The sequence below is a fragment of the Xylaria bambusicola genome, assembly GCF_022495145.1.
Source record: "Xylaria bambusicola strain CBS 139988 unplaced genomic scaffold F5B22scaffold_40, whole genome shotgun sequence".
NCBI classification, from domain to species: Eukaryota; Fungi; Ascomycota; class Sordariomycetes; order Xylariales; family Xylariaceae; genus Xylaria; species Xylaria bambusicola.
In genome coordinates, this window is record NW_025953593.1 from 45,887 (window position 1) to 64,788 (window position 18,902).

Consider the following 18,902-nt stretch of genomic DNA (forward strand, 5'->3'; position numbering starts at 1 on the left):
TTACTGTCTGCTGAGGCATCTCTGGGCTCGGCGGTGATGGTGTCCAGTTCTTCGGCAAGTCCACGGGAACTTATCTATTTTTGTTAGTATTCGTAGCGTGTATTCACTTTCTGCTCTCGCTTTCTGGTTCAGAAATGGGTTGAGTCAACTCAACTCGGAAGGTTTTAGGTAGCGAAGGAGTTGGTTGGTACTATGATATGGTCAGACAGTAGCTTTAGATAAAAGCGTTTATTGCCACCAATACCTTACCAGCTTGTGCTCCGTGCTAGTCAACAAAGCAATGATCGGCGGCTGTTCTGCTACCCAAACTTAGCAATATGTTAGATCAGAGGCGAGATCCAAAGTAGACACAGCGAGACACGTATGGTAGAACTGATAGGGATGTTGTCTTGGAGCGTTCTTATGTGAATATTGTGCATCAAGCAGGAAAAGAGTACGCGATATCTCATCTTTGAGTGGCCACCAATGATATTCTTATCATTGAGGTGTATATACCATGCATAATAAGCTGTTCTTCCAACAATGCCTGATTATCAGCCATCAAGCTTAATCTCAGACAAAACGACTGAAAATCGCCGAAAGGGCCTGCTGGTTGACATATCCACGCCCTCCGAGGCGCTGTAGGTCAGCGTTCCTCCTCATTTTCTCCGCACGCCGACCGCATCACAAACACCCGCACCAGCCATGGTTGCATTCATTACCCCTCGTGGTCCGGTGTCCTTATAGGCCGAGGCGGCCGAGGCACCCGAGGAATATACCCATACCCGCAGGTCATCAGGACGTTGAAAAGGCCCGACTTCTCATCCGAATAACTCAGAGGAACGCGCTCACTGTCTCGTACTATTTCTGGTCCTTATTTACGCCTGTAAACAACTAAAATGTCTCCTCACTCCACAAAGGGTGACACAAGTATGCGGGCAGCGGCCAAAGGAGAGGTATGTTCTTCGGTTTCGATGACAGGCGATCAAACCTTAACCAATATTCATGTGCAGTTCCCGAAGCCACCCAGCTTCAAAGATCCTCTCGATGAGCGTCAATATGTCAAGGAAAGACTAGCTCTTGCTTTTCGGATCTTTGCCAAGCAAGGATATGATGAAGGGTAAGTCAAACTAACTGGTTCTCACCATGTAAGTCACATCAAGCAGCGCACGCTAAAGACTATGGAACCGGTAGCGTTGCAGGACACATTACCGTCCGGGACCCGGTAGACCCCACTACATTTTGGGTGAACCCGTTCGGTGTTGCCTGGCCCTTGTTAAAGGCCTCGGACCTCATTCGTGTTGACCACGATGGACAGATAGTTGATGGCGGGTCGGTACGACTCCTCAATGTCGCAGGTTAGTGCAACGGCTCCGGAGATTCGACGGATGATCCGGGACGCTCCATACGGATGAGCATTGACAACTATAACAGCCTACATGATCCACTCGGCCGTGCACCAGGCTCGACCGGACGTCAATGCCGTGGCACACAGCCACTCAATCTACGGTCGAGCATTCTCCACGCTCGGGCGCAACTTAGAAATCACCACGCAGGATACGTGCGCCTTCTACAACGATATCGCGCTCTACGACAGCTTCGGCGGCATCGTGCTGGGGCCCGAGGAAGGGCAGCACATCGCCAAAGCCCTCGGTCAGAAAAAGGCTGCCATCCTCTCTAATCATGGGCTGCTGACCTGCGGCGGGTCCGTCGAGAGCTGCGTCTTCTGGTTCACAAGCCTCGAGAAGTGCTGTCATGCCCAGTTACTTGCCGATGCAGCGGCCGCGGGGCGCGGTGGAGAGACTGTCAAAGTCGCCGATGACGAGGCGGAATATACGTACAAGGCGATCGGGTCCGAGCTGGCTGGCTGGTTCAGTGCGAAGCCGGCTTTTGATCTGATGGCCCATGAATCTGGGAGTGAGTATAAGTTGTAATGAGGAAACTTTCCCTCTTCAAGAAAACAGGTTTAATTCCTTATGGATTGTGGTGATCATATGGGTAATCTAGTTTGTTCTGACATTTGATTTGGAGTCTGATGAGGCAGTGGACACCCCAGTAGTTTTACGAGGTGGTTTTCTATCTATAGTCGCATCGAGTAAAGGTAATAAAGGAAATACAATTTGATGAAGCCCTCGGAAGCAATATGCTGGTTCATCGAGGTTGCAGAGAGCTGGAGACAACTAGTCTGAACTAGGTACCTAAGGTACCTAGGTATGTTCAATCAGTGGCCTATATGCATATCAGCGACCGCCCCACATTGCATATCCAGTGCTTTGGTGGGGTTAGAAGAACCATCAGTCGTCAATTGGAAAAAGCTTCTGGTTAGCCTTCGTAGAGCTCTGCGCAAACTGATTTCGAACTTACCTGGGTGTGACCATTTTCGCATCAACACGCCCTAAAGACCATTTTCCACAACTTATTCTACCGTAGAAAGTGCCTCAAAGTCATATGCGATCAATTGCGACTGCACTGGTATTCATATAGGGCCTTCGCGACCTTGATCATGGGTCGCAAAAACCAGCGAGTATGTTTCAGCCACTGGGCCTCACGAAATTGTGCAAATTTGTTTTGTGACTGACACAGTTCCAACAGGGTGGCCGTAAAGGTGGTGACCGCAAAGGAGGTGGGAACCGGAAGCCTCGCGTCGATACGTACCGATCCAACCCAGACATACCAAAGAACAACGAAAAGCTAGAGGCCTTCTACAACGGCCTGCTTCCCCTTGACGATGCCGAGAAAACCGATTTTTGGGAGACGCTGCGCAGAGACTTGCCAAATTCATTCCGTTTCTGCGGTTCCAAAGGCCACGCGCTTGCCGTCAAGCGCCTTCTAGAAACGCGATATGCGCCTGAGATTAATAAGATCGAACACTTCAATGGCGACGTCGTACAGGCGCCCCAACCTGTACCATGGTATCCGGACCAGCTAGCCTATTCTATGACGACGCCGAAGCAGGTTGTCCGCAAATTCCCCCCTTTCGCATCCTTCCAGAAGTTCTTAGTCTCTGAGACAAGTGTCGGCAATATCAGCAGACAAGAGCTTGTCAGCATGATCCCGCCTCTTGTCATGGACCTGAAACCAGGTATGACCGTCTTGGATCTCTGCGCCGCACCAGGAAGCAAGTCTGCCCAGCTACTTGAGATGATCCACTCTGGCGAGGAAGCGAGGATCCGGAAATTCATGGAGTCATTTGGCGAGGCTGCGCTGCCAGCGAACGAACAAGAAGAGGTCGACCCTACAGAGGACTCGTCTGATGATGGACGGGCTACTGGACTTCTCGTGGCGAATGATGTGGAGTACAAGCGATGTCATCTATTGGTACACCAGCTCAAGAGACTTTCTTCTCCGAATCTCATTGTCACGAACCACGATGCGACGCTTTTCCCATCGTTTCGTATAGGTAAAGATCCAGAGAACCCTAACGTTCCTCGGTACCTCAAATACGACCGGATTCTGGCCGATGTTCCTTGCTCAGGAGACGGAACATTAAGAAAGAACGTTGACCTATGGAGGAATTGGCAACCTGGAAATGCGCTAGGTCTTCACGCCACGCAGGCTCGAATTCTAGTGAGAGCCCTGCAAATGCTCAAGGTTGGCGGCAGGGTTGTCTATTCTACTTGTAGCATGAACCCTGTTGAGAACGAATCCGTCGTAGTTTCAGCAATTGAACGTTGCGGTGGACCGGATGTCGTTGAGATTATCGACTGTAAGGATAGGCTTCCGTTGCTGAAACGTTATCCTGGCATGTACCAGTGGCAAGTTATGGATAAGTCGGGCAGAATCTGGAACAGCTGGGCAGAAGTCGAACACCATGTCTTAAATGGCGGACAGGCACCTGGCAAGATCTCCCAAACCATGTTCCCCAGGCCGGACACTAGTGACTGCTCTGGACTCCCTCTCGACCGATGTATGCGAGTCTATCCCCACCAGCAAGATACAGGTGGATTCTTTATTACGGTTCTTGAGAAAAAGAAAGACTTCAAAGCTAAAGACGAAGTTAAATCTCAACTCGCAACAGCTGCTGCCTCGCCAAACGGCGCTTCAGCTCCAGAAATGGAGATTGCGGAGGAAGTTAAAGCTGTCACCGGGGAGCCAACCGATGAGATTCCGTCCATTGGTTCGAAGAGGAGCCTCGAAGAGGAGTCGGAACAAGCACCGGATAACAAGAGGCAGCGAACCGAGACACCTACGAATGAGAAAGTAGAGAATATCACTGCAGTTGTTCGCAACACCGAAGCAGCCAAAGTCGAGGATTCGACGGAATCCCCGGCGCCAAACGCTTCTACTGATAAGAGGGTGAAACGAATGGAATCCACATACGAAGAGCCATTCAAATATTTGCCCGCAGACCACGAGGTGGTCCAGAACATACGTAATTTCTATAAACTCTCGGCCCGATTCCCCTCCGATCGATTTATGGTACGGAATGCCGTCGGCGAGCCTGCAAAAGCTATATATTATAGTAGTCAGCTGGTTAGAGAAATTCTAGTAGAAAACGAGGGTCGTGGTGTTAGGTTTATCCACGGGGGTTTGAAGATGTTCATGAAGCAGGATGCGCCGTCTGCTGAGGTATGTCGTTGGAGAATACAATCCGAAGGCCTCCCTATCATCGCTGGTTACATGGGACCGGAGCGAATTGTTCGCCTAACAAACAAGGACACACTTCATATGCTTCTGAAGGAGATGTTTCCCAAGTTCATCGACGACGGTTGGAAGAAACTTAACGAGATCGGCGAGCGAACTAGAGACATCGGCATGGGTTGCTGTCTTTTGAGTATCGAACCCGATGGCAGTGATCCCGAATTCTCAGAGCCCATGGTTCTACCTCTGTGGAAGAGTTTCCACTCTCTGAACCTCATGCTACCGAAGGAAGATCGCGCCGCAATGATGCTCCGTCTCTTCAACGATACATCACCCGTCATTAACCGGACACTCAAGGATTCGGCTAAGTTAGAAGCCGAGGCTGCGGGTTCCGATGCGAAACAGGAAGTTCAGGAGGAAGCACCTGACGCTGATATGGAAAACGCCATACCAACTGAGGACGCTGAAAATGCGCCCACGCCCGAGAATGAGGCTGAAGCGGCGCCAGACCCGTCATCTGAGGCGCCAGAGGTACCTTCATAGAGCGCCAATGACAATGCTGCGAAGCGTGTTGGCGCACCAAGTTTGAGGCGAAAAAAAAAACCAAAAAAACTACAATCTGTAGCGTTACAACTACGTAAGATTAAATTTAATCAAGAACATAATGTAGGGGGAATACCTCTTGCATACATTACTGCTATTTTTATCTGCTTCCTAGATATGTACGAAGCTATCACCAAGAACTAGGATATGCGTTGCGGAGCTACTGGACTTGGGCCAATATTGTACGTATCATACCGACGCCTAAGAACATCGAGCTTAAGAGAATACAAAACATTCAAATCGAGAATGACGATAAGTGGGACTAGAAAATCGGATGGAGTGATACATGGTAAATCTCATAGGTGAATGTTGAAGAGTAACTGACTACCCTGAGTTCGGGGAATTCGTATCTCTTATTAGATTTCATACACATATACATACATGACTATCGTGGACTTCTCGAGAACAGTGTGGATGATACACTTGGGGGATTTAAAGAAGCGCCTTTTCCCTCGGTCCCGTGACCCGCTCGAATGTATCCAGGGCCATGGCCAAGGAGTGGTGGCCGGACGTCTTGCTGCGCAGCACGCTGTCGTAATCAAGGACTTCGGCGAGCGGGACCTGGGCTGTGATCTGTAGCATGCGCAGGCGGCCCTTGCGGGTCTCGCGCAGCGACTTCTGGAAATCGTACGAGTCGGGCGGCGCGTAGATGTCGTCGATATTGATCTCGGCGTCCCCCGTAGCGGCGTTGTTGGCGCCGCTGGTGTCCTGCAGATCACGGACCTCGAGCACCTGGCCGCCCCGCGCAGAATGCAGGTCGTGCTGGATTGCGCCGGCGGCTGACTCGGGGCAGATGATGGTCACGTGCATCACGGGTTCGAGTATCGTTATGCTGTTTTGTTGTTGAGCCGTTGCTAAGGCGTCTTTCACGGCCTTCTTGGCCGCGCTGGATAAGTGCGCGCCAGATACCGTGCCGAAATAGTCTGTTGCACTGTCATACGTGAGCGTCACGAGACACTTGTATATAGGGGAGCTGCGGCGTGGGCCTCGGGCTAGAGCTGCGATAGCACCGTTTACGAGGTGCTGGCGTGTTGCGTCAACGTCGAAGGGGTGGTCTTCTCCGGGAAACTCGACTCGGATAATGTTTCCGTCTCGTTCGATATAAGAGGACCGCGGTAGCGTATCAGTATAGTGGCTCTCGAGAGGTTCGATAACGGCTGTGCAAGCTGCTGTGCCCACGTTGCCGGCCACTGTTCTGTCGAAGACGGCGCGTGTGGGGGGTGTCTGCATGGATAGACTCTCCTTGTAGTCCACCACAATTTTGCCCCATATCGCTTCTGCCTTGTAGTGGTTCTCTAATCTGTCCCGCGCTATTTCAAGATGAAGAGTCCCCATGCCTGATAGCGTGTATTGCTCGGTCTTCTCATCCTTTGACCATCTGATACTGGGATCTTCTCGCGATGCATTTTCCAACGCGGTCTCCAGAATCCTAGCCCCTGTAGGTGAGGTTGCGTCTAGGACGATGAAAGCCACAGCTGGTGGGATTTCAGGTGGTCGAACCTGGATGTGTGAGAGTTCCGGCGGTGGGGCTTTGTTCGCCGCCATGACCATCAATGTGTCGCCAGTCCGGGCGGTTTTCAACCCTGTGAGTGCACCTATTTGCCCTGGTGCGAGGTATGGAACCTCAACAGTCTGCGAGGCAGATATTTGCATTATATTAAGGGGTCTCTCGAAGCCCTGTAGGTTCGCATTCCATAAGGGGGTGTTCTTCTTTAGGATGCCATGGTACACCCGCACCCAAGTTAACATACCACGACGCGCATCGTTGACGACCTTGAAGACAGAAGCCAATGCTTCAACATGAGGCTGTTTCTGTCTCTTCGATATCTGCGAAGGTTGGAGAATTTGGCCAAGTGGTTGAATCTTTTTACCATTCCTAACTTCAAGTTCTGGACGATCAAGAGGGCTTGGCAAATAGTCATTGACCGCGTTCAGCAAAGGAACAACGCCAATATTTTTCAAACTCGAACCTGCGAAGACAGGTATTATGGAACCATCACCGCTGCTCAAAACACGTCGGATGCTTTTTTTAATAGCCTCGCTGGAGAGATCTTTGCCATGGTCAGTCCATAGCTCCAGCAGCTCATCATCTCGCTCACAAAGAAGCTCAATTAACCTCTCACGAGCACGCCCGATCTCATCTTTGATGCTGCTGTGTACAGCGATTTCTGATAACCGCTCTTGGGAGTTAGTTGTTCCAGCCAAGCTGACAACTTGGCCTGTGATGACATCTACCACGCCCTTCATGGTATCGTCTTCCCACCACGGTATCTGGCAGACAAGAGGCATTCCATTGAGCTTCAGCCCAATGTCCTGAATAGACTTTTTGTACGAGGCACCCTCGCGATCCAGCTTATTAACGAAAATGAAACGTGGGATTTTGAACTCTCGAGCAGAGGACCATACTCTTTCAGTATGTGCCTCGACACCCTCGACGCCATCGATAACACACACGGCTCCGTCTAGAATGGGCATACATCGCTCGACCTCAAACCTGAAATCTACGTGCCCTGGTGTGTCAATGAGATTAATAATGTGTGGCTGCTGATTCGAGTTATGGCCACCGGGTTTTGGCCAGTTGAATGTGATCGCTGCAGATTGTATGGTGATTCCTCTCTGCCGCTCCATGGGCAAGAAGTCTGTGACGGTGTCGCCATGATCAACATCTATATAAGAGGTTAGCTGTGAATAGTTAATTACTGAAATTCCTGTAGTGGGACACTACTGACTGCCTGCATGTCTCAAGGCACCGCTATTGTAGAGCATTTGCTCAGTGGTCGTCGTCTTGCCCTATCATCTGAGTTAGCAATTAATAGTTCCCGTCATTGGAGCGAAATAGGAGCGTACAGCGTCGACATGGGCAACAATGCCAATATTTCGAATATACCGTATCGGACTCTCGGGTTGAGCAGGAGATGTCGAGGTTGTTACTCCCCTACTACGGCTCTGGCTGGCGATGAACACCGAAGAAAAAGCCTTCGGCCGTATGGGACGGTAGCATCTTGCCTGAGTTCCGCGGATGGCGGCAAATAGGCTCATAATCACGAAGTGATGAAGGAGACCTGACGCTATATCATATCATGCTCTAAGGCACAAACAAGACTTTCTCTGTTGTCTTTGTCTTTGCAGTATATAACGCCTTGAGATGAGAAATTGTCACGAAAATTACCTGAGTACCTACACTTATAAGCACTTAAGAGGGAACCAGCGTACATCTAGTTAGATGAAGATAAAATAAATAATTGTTGCTTCCAATCTGTTCAGAATATCTCTACATGTAGGTATCGTTACCTACTAGTACTTGATACTAGAGGCACGCACAGGCCAAGTTGAAACCTTTCAATTAAGCCGTTGGCTGCCTATGTAGGTACCTACCCTGACTTCTACAGGCATTGTCGGTGTCCTGAAGCTGCGCCCCCGGGCCATACTAGGCAGGCCTACTGGACCTGTTACAGTGGATGCTGCTTCTTTAGGACTGCCCAAGGAGGTACCTACTTACCTATGTAGATGTAGCTTATGTACCAGCTTGCCGATGACCGACCGACCCGCAACCTCACCATCATATCCAGGCAGAGGTTATACGCATTTGTTACCTACCTACTTCACGCTTTCCTCATCCCGTTGACTCTGGACATCAGTACGTACCGTATCTTCGCGCATCTATTCATGCTCTTATATCATACACGGCTCGGCAGAATTCAATTAAGCAGCTTGCTTTGCACATGAACGGCTCAATCGGTTACCTTAGGAGCCACTTACCTTAACCTCGCTCGGCCTTCGAACGACTTGACCCTCTCTGTTGACTGCTGGCCTTGTGCTCCCGAACATGGACTATCGCGCGTCCATTCCAGATGACGAAAATGGTGCCGGCGCATCGCCCTGGGGTTCACCGCCTGCGACACCCCAGCGCAATGTAACCAACTACAGCTCCATATCAAGCTCCCAGTCGCCCACACCCTACCAGTATGGAGACCGAGAGCAAGGCAACGGTTTTGCGCAGGAGGACTCGGGGATAGATGCCTTTAGAAGACCGAATACAGCTAGTAGCACTGCTTCAACGGCAGACTACGCCCCTTCAGAGCTGTCGGAACCTACGCAACAAGCTGGCTTTAGCTCCGAAACAGAAGCTCTATCAAATGCGCCACAACAGCAAGCATCAGCGCAAGGTGAACCCGCGAACAATGGGCCATCCAATATCCCTGGGATACAGCAGGCCCAGCAGCCACGTAGGCCGCCAGGACCCCAATACAAACTCCAAGCCAAAATCACCGGCCTCGAGAGGACTGGCAAGAAAGATCCTGTGCTAAGGTTTGATGTTCATGCAAGTGGTCCATCCAACTATTTGCCACTTATAAAGCTAATTGAGGATGAAGACAAATATACCCAAATTCCGCACAACTCAATTTCGCGATGTCCGGCGGTTACATTCCGAGTTCATCAAGCTCGCTGCTCATCTGATATCCGCTAATCCTAATGCCATTGTGCCGGCCGTGCCGCCCTCATTGACGTCTGCTGGTGCCGGTACAGACGAGGACGAGGCGCGCGTTAAGGCGCTGATGCAAAGGTGGTTCAACTATGTATGCAGCAATGAGGTGCTCATGATGGACGATGAGATGGTCTTGTTTGTCGAGAGCGATTTCGGCTACAGTCCCATGATAAAGCGAAAGCAGCCCGCCACAGGGGTACGAAGGAAAGTCCTAAAACAGTTTGCACCACCTCCGGATGACACTCCCGAGCTAGCAGAAGCACGTCCTATCGTCAAGCTCTTTTACTTGGGCTCGATGGATGCGGGACATAAGGTGGACCGACTAGTCAAGTCACGAAGAGGTATGCTCTTACTTCAGTTGCTGAACATGAAGATGCTTGGGTGAGACTAATTCAATTTCAGGCCTGGGACTTGCTGAGTCTGACTTCGGCGTAAAGATTGGTGCTATGAGCGTGCAAGAACCGCATCAAGGGTTGGCAAACGCCTATCGAAAACTGGGGAAGATTATACAGACTGTGGGGGACTGCCACGCCGCCCAAGCCACAGCCGAGGCTACAACCCTTGGGGATTCGTTTCAATACCACTCACAGGATGCCTTTATCGTGAAAGAGACATTGACGAACCGACAGCTTTTGATTCGCGAGTTTCTCCAAGCTCAGGACACCACGCGAAGCAAGACAAACGCAGCGGATAGACTCAAGGCCAGCTCGAGTGTAAAACGCGAGAAGGTCGATGAGGCCATTGCCGCTCTCGACGAAGCTAGAAATACCGAAAATGAGCTCTACCAAAAGACGACACGGGTCACACAGAATCTTGTCAATGAACGACGCAAGTGGTTTGCACGGACATCAGCCGATTTGCGGGGTAGCATTCGCGAGTTTGTGTTGCGCGAAATTGAAGCGGAGCGTCGCACTCTAGCACTTCTCGAGAGTGTGAGACCCGACATTAGGGCCATTGATGCCTCTGGAGGACTTAGTCGGCTCGGCCGAGAGTCGCACCCAGCAGTGCGGCGCACGAGCCTTGCTGTTAGCCAAGGGCCCAAAGGTGATGCCTGGAGCGGTGTGCCGAGGCGGACAGACAGTCTAAGCCGAAGCGTCTCGGGAAGCATCATGGCGGGTGTGAACGAGGAGGAGGACATTGGAGATAAAGACAAGAGTGTGAAGTCGCCAGTCAACGCAGGCACAGCCATGCCTGGTCTTCCGGAAGAGGATGACGAGGATCGTGTGGATGCGAGAAACGCGGCGAGTCGACTTGCTACTAGCACGTTCTGATAGTGCATTTTCTAAACCGAGTTGGGACCGGAAGAACGGGAGAGAGATATGAGTGAATGCGAGCAATGTGGAATTGAGAATCATGGACACCTCAGCATCGTCAAAAGGATGTTGCCTATTCCATGCGTAGTATGTAACACTTCTAAGCTATATACCTACCACCTGTCATGTAATGATGTATCGAAATAATGTAGGCATGGTCCTGGTCCTGTTTTCTTTAACTCATGTTTAGACGTCATCAATGCGAGAACATAGTAGCCATAACGATGAATCACATCAGCACTTCCAGACTAGGTATGTTTCCTAAAGTACCGAATATCTGGAGACTGCTGAAGACTTTTAGTGATTTTCACATAAGTGCACAGGTCACTCGCCTTGCGATTTTTCGGAAGACGGTAGGTCTTTCAGTATAGTGACGCTCTTTCCGCTACACCCCTAGATGAAAGAAAGCTGGCCATCCGAGGCGAATCTTCAAAGGAGAACCCGAAGACGTCCTATCCATGTCCCAACATCCACACCGTCTCTATAACGTAGAGAGGCATCAATCTAGTGTAGATGCCTGCCTGTCTAAGGGAATAGTTACACGAATTGGTAGGTGGCAAGAGAAAGCATGGCACCCATATAATTTCAAACCCTATCCGCGGCCTTCGTTGGTTTCGATCTCAGTGGGCCGGATGGAAGGAATTTCGAGCCCGGCTCCTTCTCTTATCCAAGAGCTCACCCTATCTACATGTCTACCTTAAGCACTACGTAAGTACATCAGGCAGCTGGATCTTCTTTTCTGTCCCCGTTGCACATTCCTATATTTTCCTATATTTCTTTTCCTATGCAGATGCCACATTCTATGTCTGCTCGATGTCTATCTATTCAAGCTTCCAAGTTATGACGGACCTCTGCTATTCATTAATGTGGACTCTTCAGGTCACCATACTTGAGCCTTCTTCTGTAAAGCTCCTCTACCTGTTTAGAGCGTACAGTATGGCTAGTGGCTAGCTTGGACATTCGAAGCATAGCTGATTTCGCATATAACTGACATTGTTTGATTTGACCCTCATGTATAGAGATACGACCGTTTCAACCTGCACTTGCACATAGGCCGTGTTCCAACAGAACCCGTGCGAGCCGGACGCAAACGGATCGTTATACGACTGCAAACCTATAGTTGCTCGTTACATATACTATGATGTAATTTCCTTTGCAGTTAAACGCGCGTTGGCCATCGACTGTCTGTCTGATCTGCCCTCCTTTTCACCACCTAGCAACCTTAGGTGTTCGTGTATCAGCCTGTATTTTATCGTCTACCTAGAAATCTATAATAACAGACTCAGCAGTGAAAGTGTGTAATACCTAGGGGCCTAATATTTGTCTACGTACGTGCCGGTACTTTTAGAAGCTATTGTATGGTGACAGTGTTGACAAATTACATTGCAGAATGCAGCTACTTCAAGTATACGAAATCGTGTCACTACGCAAGGGTCGATGGTTTGGTATCAATCAAACATTAATCGGCGACTAGTTATTGATAAGAACTTCCTTACCAAGTTCAGATTCCCAGGTTTACAGGCTTATTTCCGGTTGGACTACCTAGTCTGCATATATTTGATCTGATAAGTACACCCTGCTCACCTCTCAACACTTCATGTGTATCTACCCTTTCCAAACACATTCACTCGCTGGCACTGGTAGTTGACCATCGGTGAGTATCGGAACTATTCATGCAACCCGCGACTACACCTAGTACTCCCGGCATCTACCCTCTCATCAGCGTTAGGCGAGGTGATGGGGGGTGATGTTGGAGCTAAAGCCCGAGACGTTCCCTACCATTGCATCGACCCCTCCCTACATTTATGCGTTCAGTTACCGTTGATAAGATTGAGAGAGGAATGATATATACCTGGCTCCTTGGTGCTCGTACCATCAGCAAAGCCTTGATACACCTGCTTTCAGATGAACGGGATTGGTTGTAAATGTGGGATGTACTGAATCTCATCCCCTGTTGCACCTCAACCACTCGCTTAACTACAAGCTGTGTTGCAAGTAAACCTTTAATCAACTACGATCAAATGAAGTTGATCAATGGCCTTCATAGAGCAGAGTCTCAAATCACCGCCCTTTCCAACCACAATCGCTCTAGTGCCGGGATGTATGTGCATGGCTTAAAGTCGAGCACAAAACCGTCAGTCGCCGCATATTTATCCCAGTGTTTCAACCAGAATCTCGATTTTGATGTCTGGTTTCGATCGACTTTAGGTAATGGTGTCGTAGTAGAGGTGGTCAGACTCGATATCCCACCCTGCATCTTGCCCGTCCTGCAGACCGATTTCCTAACCGGCTCTCACCGTTCTAGCCACCATATTGGGTGAGGGGAGCTTGGTTCTGCATGAACAGGGCTAACAATACCTAGTACGAGTCGGACTTACAGTACCTACCTCTATAAGCTGAATGAAGCGCATCAGTTGTCTAATAACGGCGAGTGCGATTTAAATCCTTTAAAGCTAACTAGCTCTATCAAATGATTTTCAACCCAGAGACTTAATATACAGCTCCAAGCTAAACATAAACTCTACTTCTAACTAATTTTGTTCATACAATGAATGAAGCCAATGGGCCAAACCTATCGCAGGAGTTAAGGCAGAGCTATGCAGCCCTTAACCGCAGATAAGGCAAAATACATATAACGGAACCTAGGATCATACTTATGCATGTCACTACATGTCATTTGAATGGCCTTGAGTTCCTCGTGGTACGATGTCATCCTCCGCTTTGATTTTCGATGCTATCATGCAGGGATGATATCACGCGAACACAGGCTGGTAAATGTGTTGATGGGTTGATCGTGTCACAAAGAGGTTGAAATTGCTGGGATCAACTAGCGAATGACAAGGCGCCACCCTCGCCTAGAGATCGAGCCATCGGAGCAGTACAGCTTGATTGGTCGTGTTATACACATGGGGCTGGATAGAGGTCTTCATAGGCCTGACGACGGCTTTTTGTGTACACCTACCTATGTATCGACGATGATACCACATGATAACACGGAGAAGTAGCGAGACGGTGGGTATCTGAGAGTGCTAATCAAGTTGGTCTGTCATATCGAAGTCTTGCCTCCTTAAGTATGGAGTAGCTATATATTCTGATGTAAGTAAAATACATGGTATGTAACTCATGCTTCACCAATGTCTCTTAACTCAAAATCGCGCAAACGAATAGAGGGGCACACTCAGTAAAGGGTGCAGCACAGCACACACTTCTTAGCGAGTCGAATCATGTGTAATAAATCGGCTTCGGCTATAACTATGCGGACCATACCCTCGGGTATTGCGAGTTGCCACCCTTCAGATGCTACTTGTAGTACCCGTCAAGAACAGTTTATATAAAGCTATCACATGCATGTCGGAGCTCGAAGAACGGTCAAGATCCATGTCCGGCCTGCATTTGAGGAGAGCGACAAGAATAATAATTTAACATCCAAGCTGGGTAATATCATGCGGCAGATGTAACCAGCCTTGATGCGTACTAGGGGAAATAGGAAGATATGGAGGGAAACTATGGCCGTTAGAAATTAAGGTATCATATCAAGATACTTTCGATATATATCTGGAGCATACTTGCCAAAGTCTTAGAATATTTATTGTGCACACGATACGTATCTAACGTCGGAATCGATTGCTACATCTGTCATGAGACTCCATCTCCTCCTTCAAAGGCTTGATTGGACGATTCTTTACGTCCCTAAACGAAGTATGATCTATTAGAAATGTACGTGGGCTCACAACGGCTATTGCAGACGATTCTCACCAGTTGCACTCACCCGAACGAAAATCTTTATCATGCATCGAGATACCTTCATAGGTCGTTGCTACAGGCTCCCGTCGGGCCGAGCCCAATAGGAACAGGGGAGGCTTATATCAGTTCCAAGGTGCTCACATTTACGGACCACATATCCTAAGCTAAGGGATCAACCAACACCAAGTAGAAACTTGGGGGTCTCTCTGAGACATTCCTCCTGTCTTGCTTCCGCCGTCACATCGTTGCCAACCAGGTGAATGCATGTCTCCCAGGGCAGTGAAACGTAATCTACGATGTCAGTCATGATAACTGGCCGATTACACGATGATGACTCAAACATCCCCCCAAGGAGAGGTGTTTAGTTTCATAAGGGTGTGGCGGTTGCGGAGTGTCACTAACTCTAGATCAACCCCTAAAATTTTCAAATAATCCATGTTGATAAGTTAGCATAGACAGAGACTCTATAGTTTCTGCATAGCTCTCTCTCAGGTATCATTGTGCCATTTTAGAGTTTTTTTAACTGACAAAGGGGCCCTGTTGTCTGTTGAAGGAATGTGTATATACCCGCCGCTCGCTTCTAATCTGATTATATATCTTGCAACAAGAATCTGAATCTAGACCCAAGGATACTTGGACAATATTGTATACTAACAGATCGTTGTTGAATAAGCTCACCGCTAAGAAGAACCATAAACATGGCACCATCCGCTGCCACTGACGAGATCGCTCCAATGCAATCTACTATACTAGGGAAAGGAGCCCAGATGATATATGCGTCGGTACTACACGGACCGCGAGATGTGCGCCTGGTGAGACCTCCTTTACGTGACTATCTTGTCGTAACACAAGATCTAGAGCCCATTCATTGCAGTCCATTGTATCTACTAGTAGTATCCAGCTCAGCTAATTTGCCATACTTATGGATAGGAGACGAGGACCGTCGAGCCACCCAGTGAAGGCGAGCTCCAGATCGCCGTTCGGTCCACTGGAATCTGCGGTTCGGATGTTTCGTACTACAACAAGTTTGCGAATGGAGACCTCTGCGCCTGTGAGCCCCTTTCTCTGGGTCATGAGTCATCCGGCACCGTTGTCGCCATTGGCCCAAATGTGAAGAGCAGTTTCAAAATAGGAGACAGAGTAGCTCTAGAAGTTGGCGTCCCCTGTGGCCATTGCAGCATCTGCAGGGACGGCAAATACAACCTGTGTAAGAAGATGCGGTTCAGGAGTAGTGCTAAAAGCGTGCCTCACTTCCAAGGCACTTTACAGGAGAGGATAAATCATCCTGCAATTTGGTGCCACAGGTACGTCCGGCTCGGCTCGGCATAGCCGTGGTTTTCGAAGTCATGAGCTGACTATGAGAAAGACTTCCTGATCACATTTCCTTCGAAGCTGCAGCTCTGTTGGAACCCCTTTCAGTAGCCATCCGAGCCGTAAGCCGCGCCAATCCGCCCCCCGGTTCCACCGCACTCGTTTGCGGTGCCGGGACGATCGGTCTTCTAACGGCAGCTATGGCCCGCCAGTCCGGTTGCATTTCAGTTATCATTGCGGATATTGACGCCGGCCGCGTGGATTACGCGGTAAAGCACGGCTTCGCAACGCATGGCTTTGTCGTCCCCCGCCCCTTACAATCCTCCGCAAGCAGCACTTCCATCTCCAGCCACTCGACAACGTCTACCTTTCTAGAGTCCAGCCCCGGCAATATTACTTCAAACTCGTATCAGGGACAGCTTGAGCACGCCAAGCGTCTCGCAGCAGATATGCTCTCCGTTTCCAGGGCCCCAACGGAACTCCAGAACGAAGACGAAGACGAAGGCGTCGACTTCAGCTTCGAATGTACTGGCAAAGAACCCTGCATGCAGACCTGTCTCTACGCTACCCGTCCCGGCGGCAAGGTTATTATGGTGGGCATGGGAACGCCTATTCAGATCGTACAACTCTCGGTGGCACATCTCAAAGAAATAGATATCCTTGGTGTCTTTCGCTACGCAAACACTTATCCGACGGGTATCCGGCTGCTTTCCACCCAGGTTCAGAGTGAGAGAAACAATGCCCCTGTACCTGTATTGCCGAGCCTCGACGAGATGGTGACACATCGGTTTAAGGGTCTCGCAGCGGCGAGGGAGGCCTTCGAGCTGGCTGGCAGGACCTCGGACGACAATGGGAAACTCGTGCTCAAGGTTATTATCGAGACCTAGATCGACCTCGAGGGGACCCTATATTATCTCGACTTCATCACTTTCCTTTGCCATCGTCTTTTACTAGCTTGGTATAGGGGATGCTGGGGCAAGCGCGCTTGAATGTATGCAATTTCTTTATCCCCAAATGTTGGGGGCTCCATATCATTCCATAAAACATCTAAAACATCAACTTCCTCCACATTAGAATCGAATCGGCACCAATGAGTTAGAATGGATTATTACCTCGTAGTGATATGAGAACAGATATGAGGTGCATTGTGGCCTTTATGTACGATTCGCCTTGCACACTCCTTTTAATGGCAATATGAAATACGTGGCCGGCGTGAGAACATTGTGCAATCTTCAATGATTATGATGCGTTGTTCATAAAATATGTACGCACCTGTCTAGATATTATCACGAGCCGTGGTCTATTGTAACCGGCAATAAGGCGCGCACACGCATACACATAGGTAGAGAGGCAAGCCAACTAGTCTCCATAAATCCAGTAGCTATCCCAAGCAGCTTTCCACGGCCGCCAAACAAAACGCCTCCTTCGCCACGCAAATGCAGTGATTTCTCGAAGTCTTGGTTCATTCTTCCTTCTTTCTGAAACCTCATCTTTTGTTTGCCCATCTCTAAAATTCGGCAAATCGAGAGCCTAGGATCTTTGGGTCGTCTGTATATTTCTTGCTTTGGACTCTGCTCGCATCTACAATGCTGAACTTCTTGCCGACGCTCCTGATCTCGGTAGTGCTTTGCAACACGTCATTGAGCAGCTCCATGAGGCGCACATCATTTTCTTCGCTGAGCATCTCCTGCTTGAACGCCTCGGTCGCCGAGGGGACTACCAGCGATAGCCTATTCACGAGGGCTTGGATTGATCGAAGGATGGTGTGTGAAGGGATCGTAGGCTCTCCCTCGCCAGTAACCATCGTAGTATCCTCTCCTGTAAGGTTAGAAGGAGGTAGTCGCTCGAGGTAGGTTGCTAGGAGGTTGATACGGGATTGCAGCATCTTCACCGAGTTCGCTTTCGCCGCAATAGCTGCGATCATCTCTTCCTCCTCTCTCGATAGAATATGGACGTCAGCATCTGTAGCATCCGTATAGCCCTGACCCGTCGCCGTTGGCTGTGAATCCTCCATCTTCCGCTTGCCTTTGGGATCGTCGCTGTATCCAGGCATAACTTTCTTCTGCTCCCGCGGTTCGACAGCTGTGGCGTTACCAGCACCCCTTGCGACGAAATCCATGCTGATCATTTCAGCCTCACCAGTCTCCACGGAGTATGGGAGTTCTCTGAATCTCAGTCTCAGTGGCGGTTCTCCATCTCGCATCTCATTATCTTCTCCTTGCACGTTCTTCGACTCCTCCGCTTCGTAGTTGGACTCATAGATGGTCAGGGGTAGTCTGCTGCCAGCATCGTGTTTGACAGACTCCTCAGGGTGGAACCCAAGCAGGAGGGACGAATCATTGTGCTCGGATAGGATATAGTTGTGAATCTGGAGGATGGACGGTGTCGGACCGCTTTTAGGGAGTAAGGTGTACCAACCAACAAGGTCTAGCTGAGGGGAACTATGTATTGTTTTCACTGAAGTTGGCTCCAGGTTAGCGGTGCTTAGAAACAGCTAGCACATAGCATCTGAGGCTTTGAAGAAACGTACTCTGGCCCAGCCTCTGTCCAAACCAGTCAGCATCAAGTGATACGTCGTCGCCGTTAACTTTTGTAGCACACTCAAAAGCATGTTCTATCGTCACCTCGCGGCCATTCTGCTGCCCGATTAAGGCACCCACGACAGGGCCAGGCTGTTGTCTAAGAGTATGGCGTGTGATGTAATCTGAGATGGTGAGAAGCACGAGCGGGTGCAGCACCGCCTGTAGACCGGAGTCGGAGGCCTGCTGGGTCGATAGGAGCGGATTCTGTGCAGCTGAATCCATTTTGTCTGATAGCTAAGAGATACAGAGCTTTCCAGGGCGGGAGACCGCTGCAATTTGCGTACTTTTAAAGCTGCACCTCAA

The 18,902-nt window shown here is 49.6% G+C and overlaps 6 protein-coding genes across 6 annotated transcripts; 4 read left to right on the forward strand and 2 right to left on the reverse strand.

Annotated features, from left to right (window-relative positions):
* The first annotated feature begins 235 nt into the window (after positions 1–235).
* F5B22DRAFT_357967 (class II aldolase and Adducin domain-containing protein) lies at positions 236–2,198 on the forward strand. Its single transcript, XM_047971036.1, has 4 exons — positions 236–935; positions 993–1,099; positions 1,174–1,337; positions 1,414–2,198. The coding sequence occupies exons 1-4, from the start codon at positions 879–881 to the stop codon at positions 1,911–1,913; spliced, it is 828 nt and encodes a 275-aa protein (XP_047828229.1). The 5' UTR covers positions 236–878; the 3' UTR covers positions 1,914–2,198.
* F5B22DRAFT_358002 (S-adenosyl-L-methionine-dependent methyltransferase) lies at positions 2,054–5,207 on the forward strand. Its single transcript, XM_047971037.1, has 2 exons — positions 2,054–2,503; positions 2,572–5,207. The coding sequence occupies exons 1-2, from the start codon at positions 2,483–2,485 to the stop codon at positions 5,101–5,103; spliced, it is 2,553 nt and encodes an 850-aa protein (XP_047828230.1). The 5' UTR covers positions 2,054–2,482; the 3' UTR covers positions 5,104–5,207.
* Positions 5,208–5,595: 388 nt separating this feature from the next.
* On the reverse strand, positions 5,596–8,202 carry F5B22DRAFT_649103 (P-loop containing nucleoside triphosphate hydrolase protein; the record flags this gene model as incomplete). The annotated part of the gene is made up of 3 exons (XM_047979124.1): positions 5,596–7,829; positions 7,893–7,953; positions 8,011–8,202. The coding sequence occupies 3 exons, from the start codon at positions 8,200–8,202 to the stop codon at positions 5,596–5,598; spliced, it is 2,487 nt and encodes an 828-aa protein (XP_047828231.1).
* Positions 8,203–8,989: 787 nt separating this feature from the next.
* Positions 8,990–10,920, forward strand: F5B22DRAFT_638095 (Vps5 C terminal like-domain-containing protein; the record flags this gene model as incomplete). Its single annotated transcript, XM_047977539.1, has 3 exons — positions 8,990–9,478; positions 9,537–9,990; positions 10,052–10,920. 3 exons carry the CDS (start codon positions 8,990–8,992, stop codon positions 10,918–10,920), a joined length of 1,812 nt encoding a protein of 603 aa, XP_047828232.1.
* A 4,484-nt stretch (positions 10,921–15,404) lies between these two features.
* F5B22DRAFT_658513 (GroES-like protein) lies at positions 15,405–17,122 on the forward strand (the record flags this gene model as incomplete). The annotated part of the gene is made up of 3 exons (XM_047980125.1): positions 15,405–15,518; positions 15,637–16,010; positions 16,073–17,122. The coding sequence occupies 3 exons, from the start codon at positions 15,405–15,407 to the stop codon at positions 16,902–16,904; spliced, it is 1,320 nt and encodes a 439-aa protein (XP_047828233.1). The 3' UTR covers positions 16,905–17,122.
* Positions 17,123–17,524: 402 nt separating this feature from the next.
* On the reverse strand, positions 17,525–18,821 carry F5B22DRAFT_649106 (COP9 signalosome-like protein subunit 6; the record flags this gene model as incomplete). Its single annotated transcript, XM_047979125.1, has 2 exons — positions 17,525–18,474; positions 18,548–18,821. The coding sequence occupies 2 exons, from the start codon at positions 18,819–18,821 to the stop codon at positions 17,525–17,527; spliced, it is 1,224 nt and encodes a 407-aa protein (XP_047828234.1).
* Between the last annotated feature and the right edge of the window lie 81 nt (positions 18,822–18,902).

Excerpts from the sequence above, each read along its gene's own strand:
- F5B22DRAFT_357967 (XM_047971036.1), top strand. The coding sequence starts at position 879 with ATGTCTCCTCACTCCACAAAGGGTGACACAAGTATGCGGGCAGCGGCC. Across the intron at positions 1,100-1,173 it reads AAGCAAGGATATGATGAAGG|CGTTGCAGGACACATTACCG; the intron begins GTAAGTCAAACT and ends TGGAACCGGTAG. Across the intron at positions 1,338-1,413 it reads ACGACTCCTCAATGTCGCAG|CCTACATGATCCACTCGGCC; the intron begins GTTAGTGCAACG and ends CAACTATAACAG.
- F5B22DRAFT_358002 (XM_047971037.1), top strand. The coding sequence starts at position 2,483 with ATGGGTCGCAAAAACCAGCGA. Across the intron at positions 2,504-2,571 it reads TGGGTCGCAAAAACCAGCGA|GGTGGCCGTAAAGGTGGTGA; the intron begins GTATGTTTCAGC and ends CAGTTCCAACAG.